This window comes from Sinocyclocheilus anshuiensis, unplaced genomic scaffold (genome assembly GCF_001515605.1).
Source record: "Sinocyclocheilus anshuiensis isolate Anshui unplaced genomic scaffold, SAMN03320099.WGS_v1.1 scaffold1637, whole genome shotgun sequence".
NCBI classification, from domain to species: Eukaryota; Metazoa; Chordata; class Actinopteri; order Cypriniformes; family Cyprinidae; genus Sinocyclocheilus; species Sinocyclocheilus anshuiensis.
The window spans coordinates 308,846-316,775 of NW_015540944.1; the positions used below are offsets into that span (position 1 = coordinate 308,846).

Consider the following 7,930-nt stretch of genomic DNA (forward strand, 5'->3'; position numbering starts at 1 on the left):
ATCTAATCTTGTAAAATGTGTGGTAAGTACTGCCGCTCCATAGTATAAACAGAGTACGTGCGATCGCGAATCTCGAAAGTGAAACTAAAAAGCAATTGTGCATTCAAAAGCAGTTTCAATGCCAGGTATAATAGCGGCTCCCTGATGCCCGAAATATATGTAGTATAATTACCCAATGATATAACTGCGAGGGAAAATATTGAAATATATATTTTCCTCCCGTCTCGTATTTATTCCCTTTAGGGGTTCTGTATACACGTCATTTTCTTTCCGAACACGGTATTGGGATGTGGCGGTGCCCAACCCTAACTTGCATAGCAATTATAATGATAATAAAATGGGAGTGTAGTGTCATATACATAATATAGGATATTTACATGTGTGTATTGCACAGTGCAGAGTATTTACATTTCATGAAATGTGCAGTGTTTAACGAATTTATTAGACCACCACCCAATGTAAGGTTTGTGCCACAGCTGCCCTAAACTAACAGAACTGGTGATTACCAAAATAATTTTTATGTTTCAGTAATGGTTAATATACAGTAGTGTTTCTAATGCTAAAATATTGTTATTGTTGGGATTTAATGGATTCAAAGATAGATCGCACAAACGTTTAATGAAAAGCAAGTATTTGGGAACAACTAAGAAACTATTTGGAAGTCAATAACAACAGAGATTTTGAAAAAGTGCATAAAAACAATGGCAGCAAGAATGCAAGCTGTTATCAAAGCCAAAGGAGGCCATACAAAATAAAAATAAAATATATAAGTTTTTTGGTTATGTGTGAATAAAGACTATTTAGTTGTTTCAGTTTGTTATTTGCCTAATAAATGACAGTAGTATTTTTTTTTTTTTTGTTTTAAACGAGTTTTTGACAGATTCCTAATATATTTGTGTTTTCTCTTTATTATGACAGGTGGTCAAATACATTTAAGCATGGTATTTCAAAAGCAATTTCTTAGTGTTTCATTGTCTTAGTTTATATAAGCCTGTGTTAAAAAAAAAAAAAAGAAGAAAAAGATAACTACTTGAAATAAACTATATTAACTAATATACTGTCTATTATCGAAGCCTGTTTCCGCCATGGGGTAAAAAAAATAACAAACGGTTATTTTGACTTTTTTTTTTCACACAGTTCAGATTTTCTCAGAAATGCTAGTTTACATCTTTTGATACAAATTCAGAATTGTGAGATAGGAACTTGTAATTCTGAGAAAAAAAATGTTGCAATTACTTTATTTATTTATTTAATCCTGTGTCGGAAACAAGCTTTCATAATCTATTATTGTCCCAATATGAAAATATTACTTGGAAAAAAATGACTAAGTATTTAATATTTCTTAATTTTGGTTTTGACCAAGGTAAGACACCTCAGTAACACTTAACAAGTTTTCATTTGTTAACATTAGTAAAGTACTTCAGTTAACATTAAATAACACTGAGAAATACTTCTAAAGCAGGAGTCTCCAACGTTTTTGTGAGTGAGGGCTCCCTGAAGGGATAAAATAGTCTCAAGGGCTACTTGTTTGATATACTCCAATACATATATATATATATATATATATATATATATATATAATATATATATATTTTTTTTTTCTCAAATATTTTGACACACTATTGCTGAAAAACACAATCCCTACTTAGCAATCAGATGTCCGTATGCACAAAGGCACAGATCCCTAAACAAGACCATATCTGCAGATGAAACATTTTTTGTAGAAGCATTTTTTAAATTTGAACTAGCACCTCATGACTACACCACGTTATGTACGAGAAGCTGCAAAAGACACAGGCACAAGTGGAATGTACAAAACATGGTGACATACATTTTTAAGTAAATATAATGTGCGATATATTGCGTCACCAAAAATTATTGAGGTCATGTACATATATTGAGCGATAAGTCGATATATTGATTATTGCGACAGGCCTAATCTGAGCTAACATGAAATAACAATGACGAGTTGTATTTTTAACTAATGTTAGTTAATAACATTAATGTTAATGTTCTGTCATCATTTGCCCATGTTGTTCCAAACCCAACTGACTTCATTTGTTTTCGACTGAAGAAAGTAAGACATTTTGAAAAATGTCTTCAAAATATCTTCTTTCGTGTTCATTTTTGATAATTCAGTTTGAATATAACAGTGTTTAAAAAGATGTTGTCCATTTCTAAAATCTGGTTTACTCATTTATAGAAATACAAGCATGGTTGTGCAAAATAAGATAAAATGGTTTGCAGAGGAGTAAGATTTGTTTTTACATAACAGGATTGTTTTAGCGTCTGGAAAATAACAGGTTCACCATCTAAGCTTTACTACAAAATCAAATTACACAGGCCTGACCAGAAGTTTGCTTCCCAGCCTGCCCCTGTGCGACCATGTGACATCACATGCTTTCATGTGATGCACTGATCAACTCAAAATCTGGAAAGCTTCCATCTGAAATTCCGATTTAATGGAATTTACAGAGCAGGACAGAAAATTCAGTCATTAGTGAAGTGTGGAGGCATGCGGACGCAGACTTGGTTGTTGCGGTTTATGCGGAGACGTTACTACGAGCATGAGTGGAATATGTGGCTGAAACACTGCGGACGATTATGGAGATTTTGAGTTCTGCTGCGGGTTGGTTATAAGAGGTACTGTAGATTATTGTAGATGGTAAAGGAGGCGTGTCTTTAAAGCACTGTCGGGGTGTGTTTATGGTGCGTGTGCTGGAGCTGCGGTGATGTAAAGTGAACGTATTAAAATGTCTGCTAAAATTGTGTATCTGAGCATTGTGCAACAGAGCGTGTGTGAATTTGGGGTGGGGGCAGTATGGCCATATTAAATAACCACACGGTATTGACTATTTTTGGAAAATTCTTCGCTCTTTTTTTTAATAATAAATAAATTATAAATGAAATATATATAAACACAATTTTAATATATATAAAAATTATAATTTATATTTATGGTTTAAAGTTTGAAAATGAAGAGACAAATTATTTAGAAGTGTAATTTTACACTTGTACTGTAAATAAAATTATTATTTTTATTATTATATTGTTTTTGTAAATACACTTTTATTTAACGTGAAATATAATATATTAATATTACACACGGTATTGACTATTTTTGGAAAATTCTTCACTCTTTTTTTTAATAATAAATAAATTATAAATGAAATATATATAAACACAATTTTAATATATATAAAAATTATAATTTATATTTATGGTTTAAAGTTTGAAAATGAAGAGACAAATTATTTAGAAGTGTAATTTTACACTTGTACTGTAAATAAAATTATTATTTTTATTATTATATTGTTTTTGTAAATACACTTTTATTTAACGTGAAATATAATATATTAATATTAGAATTTTTTTTTTAATAAAAATAATAACATTTATTATTATTGGTAATAGTAGTAGTAATAATAATAATAATAATAATAATAGTAATATTGTCATATTGACATATAATCACAGAATTTTGGCCTGGATTTTTTTTTTTCTTTTTGTAGAAAATGCATTTTAAATTGCAAATACAGTTTTTATCAGGAAAATTGTAATTGGATTGTTTTCTCCAACTCGTGCAAGCCTAATATACATATAATCGTTGTCTTTATGTAAAATATAAATTGTGAAAATCTTTTTTTCTTTTGATTTTTGGGGTTTAATCTGATGGATAATTAGTGCAATCATCCTTAACGTCTTCAAAGAAATGAGGTTAAATCAATGTCTGGGAATTGTTACGCTTATTGTGACAATTTGTTCTGCTGTCTGTGGTTTGGCAGTGAGACAGCTGAAATCCTGTCCAGCGGTTGATGTGGTGGATGGAAAAACTGGTTGATGCGATACAGTACGCTGCAGCAGTGTCTGATGACAGGATCTGCTGTCCGTGTTTATGAAGCCTAACATCTTGTTGCGTAACATCACTGTAGTTCCTGTCAGGCCTCACATAGTCATAGTGTGTGTGCATACCATAACCTACATTTCACTGATCAAGTTCGATTGGTTAGCTGCATTATTGATAAGAATGGGTGGGTGGGGTCAAATGGGCTGCCAGCCTTTGTGAGAAATTGCGATGTTGATCACTTTTTTTTTTTTTTGCCAAAACCTACACTCAAATAACTAGCTTGTTCAGAGAACTACTCTTAACTTTTATAAAGAATATCTCTTTGGATTTGAGACTTTAGTCTTTGCAACTTTACAGATCTTCTTTATGCACCAAGAGCTTGTAACACTCCAAAGAGAAAGGAAAAATTGAAATCGCATCATATGACCCCTTTAATGAAATTAAGGAAAACTTTTCCACTCAATTAGTTCAGGTCCATACAACAAGACTTAAACAAGTTCAGTTAAACAAATAATGTTAATAACAAAACATTATTTGTTTAATTGAACTTGTTTGTATGGACCTGAACTAATTGCATGGAAAAGTTTTCCTCAATTTAATTAAGTTCTCTGAACAAGCAATTTCTTGGGTGCATGCAAAAAAATATTTTTAATGCTTGTTCAAATTACTTGGTTAAAATGATCAGAAACAACAAAATTTCCAAACAATATTTCCATTATGTTCAGTCCACTTAAATTTGTACAAATGTAATCATTTTGTGTTACTACATGAATACTTTTTGTTGACACAACAATCTGAACAGTGGATGTGTAGTTCCCAGCATGCTTTGCATGGGATCGCATTGAGAGGGAGACATGTTGAAAAAAATTATCATTTTAAGTGTTTTTAATGAAAGAAAATGACATGCTAGAGTTGTATACTTGCAATGGTGAGTTATTTTGAACATTTAGAAGAGGTTTTGGAAATTAGAAAAATGTTTAGGTTACCACTGTGCAGAAGAGTAGCGCTCATGCTTACTACTATAAATTAAATTGTCAGTAACATGCCAACGTGTGTTTTTGCTACATACTAAACCAAATTGACATTAACATGCCAATGTGTGTTTTTGCTAAATATTAAGCTCCTTACATAGGCAGCATCTGATCTGCAAAGACTGTTGACAGATAGACAGACTGCATAATTAACTACATGCAAATATTAAAACAGTAGAAGCACACTAGGTTATAAGGATAGTAGATTTTCTTGTATCTAACTCCGTTTATATAGAGGTACTTATGGGACCTGAAACCACCTGAGCAGTTTCACTTGTTTTTATTTTCTTGTTGATTTATACAAAAAGAGAACTGCAATGTATGTGAAACTAAAGCAGAGCTCTAGCAGGTTCTAGCAGATGATATACATGTATTCATGCTCTCGCTTTCTCTCCTCCATCAGCTCGGACATGAGTGGGGCAAGTAACACCCTGGCACGGGAGTTCCTGACGGATGTGCACCAGTTGTGTAGTGCGGTGGCCCAGCGGGCCGAGGACGAGGAGGAGAGTCACATGGTGGCGCTGGGAGAGTATCTGGTGCGCGGACGTGGGTTCCTGCTTCTCAGCACCCTGGACTTTGTCATTGACCAGGTCTGTCAGAGAAGCTTCATTTGAAGATATTTTAACCCTATAAAGCCTACTAAAGCATCTAGATTATCAACATGATCAGAACTTTACTGAAAAACCTGTCACACACAATCTCCTCCATGCCTTCTGTCGTCTGATTGATAGTTTGTTTAATAAGTAAAAGGTCTTTTAGTATAATTGTACAAACTTCCACCTTCAGCTCATGGTCTTTTTGCTGTCAAATCTTTACTGATTTTTATAAAATAAATGTAAGAATAACTTTGATATTGTTAGTAATATTTCCAGATGAACACTTACTGGACTGAAGCAGCTCGGCTTTACTTGATTCTCCATAAATCATTTTAGAAAAATCAGTTAGTCAAATATGATCATCAGGCTTTTGAGAAGCGTTTATTTGTTCATCTCTCAATCATCATTATCTTGCATTGCATTATATGTTTTGATCATTTAAATATCATCTTATTAAGACATATTATTGAAGATATAGTGTGACTACTGATATTTGTCGTTTTATGGAAATATTTGCTCTACTGTTATAAAGATCTCATTGATTTACATTACAAGCTATCAGAATTTCATCATATTTTTTGGCCACATAAATATCAGCATCTGCACTAAATTGCACATTTTTTGGGGCTCTGAATAAAACTGAGGTGTTTTTTTTTTCCTCCTTGAAGATGAGCTCCATATTCTAACTATTTTAGATTTAACTTTTTTAGATTTTATTTTTATTTATGTTTAAAGGTTCATTAGACTGTTCCATATAAAAATAGATTATTTCATATGTCAGGCTTTACAGGGTTAAAGCAATACACATGAGATTTTGTTATTTACACATGTGAGAAGCAAGAGTAGTGCAAAAAATACAGTGCAGAATGTGTCCGTTTTTATTTTCTTGTCCAGCTCATCTCTGGAACAAATGACTGGATAATTCCTGGACAAGTCATGGAAATGTATTAGTCAAAGGACATGTTATTTAAGGAATTAATTCCTTTCCAGATGCTGGCGTTGTTCAGAAATAGCATGGTGATATGTCACAGTCACAACAGAGCTGAACAGCCTTCCTGAATGCCTCATGCATTTACATAAATACTGCATACAGTGGACCTTAAAAGTACTTTCTTCAGCAGTGACTTAAGTGTCAATGCATCAAACTCTCAAAATTTCAATGAGCTTTGATGAATTGCCTATGGATATTTAGTTTTCAGTTCTATATGACAAAAATGATTGCCAGTGAAGCTTGACATTAGATCTGTGTTCATGCTGTTATGTCTTTTCTATTTTATGGACTTAAGCCTGTTTATAAACTTAATGAATGGGCCCTGGTAATGTAGTCTTGCTGTTTCTTTCTTGGTCTTTCCTTGCAGACACGAGGAAATCTACTAGAAAGTATTTGCTTAGAGCAGTGAAGCCGTATATACAGACATCCATTTCTCTGTAGACACACTGCAAGCGAGTTACACAATGTGACAGCAAAACTGAAAGACTCTAGTTAGCGAGTGGTGTTGTTTTGCATGTATGCAAATGCATACGGCTTCTATTGGTTGTAATGGGGTGTTTGTTGCTTTATATTACGGTGTAGACAAGGGTTATTGTAGTTAACTAAAACAAACTAAAACCATAAAAAAGCAAAAACTATTTTTTGTTACTTGAAATAAAATAAACTTTTACCTGAAATAATTTAAAATATATTTGAAAACCTTAAACATATTTTATTTCAACATACTCAACATACAGTATATATACAGTATATAATTTTATTATTTTTTTTTTTTTCTTCAATAAAGTTTTAATAATAGTAACTTTATTAGGACCATGGAAACTAAACTAAAATACACAAATATGCAACTAACCGTTGGGCTTTTACTGTGAGGTTGATTTACAGGGGGATGAACTCTCTTCAGAGTTCTCTCTCTCTCTATGTGTGTGTGTGTGTGTGTGAGCGAGAGACTGAGTGAGTGAAGAATAATGCACAGTGCATGTCGACCGTATTTATGTGACTACACACCAGTGCAGGCATTTTGACACTCCGTGTTTTGACCGTTTTAGGCGTTAGTCTATGCTTCTCCGTGTTCCACTCGGACCTCGTGCGCAGAAAACATGCAGTCAGGAGCGGATTAAGTTCCGTTTCGTGGCTTTGAGTCAGTGTTAATTTCATCAACGAAGACGACGACGAAAAATATTCGTTAACGAATATTTTTTCTGTGACTAAGACCAGACGTTGACGAGCTAAAACTAATATTCGCGGCTTTGAGTTTTTAATACTGTCTGTCTTCAAGAATGTCCCACTCTTGACTGTCTCATTTATTCACGTTCCTTTATTAAAAGGTTCATATGATGTTGCTAAAAAGAACATTATTTTGTGTATTTGGTACCAGACATCCCGTTTTTCCCGGGAGTCACAGTTCGTTGTCGATTAACTTAAAGGGGTCATATGATGCGATTTCAATTTTTCCTTTCTCTTT

At 33.0% G+C, this 7,930-nt stretch overlaps 1 protein-coding gene across 1 annotated transcript in view; it reads left to right on the forward strand.

Moving 5' to 3' along the window:
• LOC107689764 (lysosomal-trafficking regulator-like) overlaps window positions 1-7,930 on the forward strand; it is a 105,407-nt gene that overhangs the window by 25,741 nt on the left and 71,736 nt on the right. Inside the window, exon 4 of the mRNA XM_016487908.1 lies at window positions 5,282-5,468. Coding sequence (XP_016343394.1) covers window positions 5,282-5,468 — 187 coding nt within the window. The remainder of the gene's footprint in view (window positions 1-5,281; window positions 5,469-7,930) is intronic.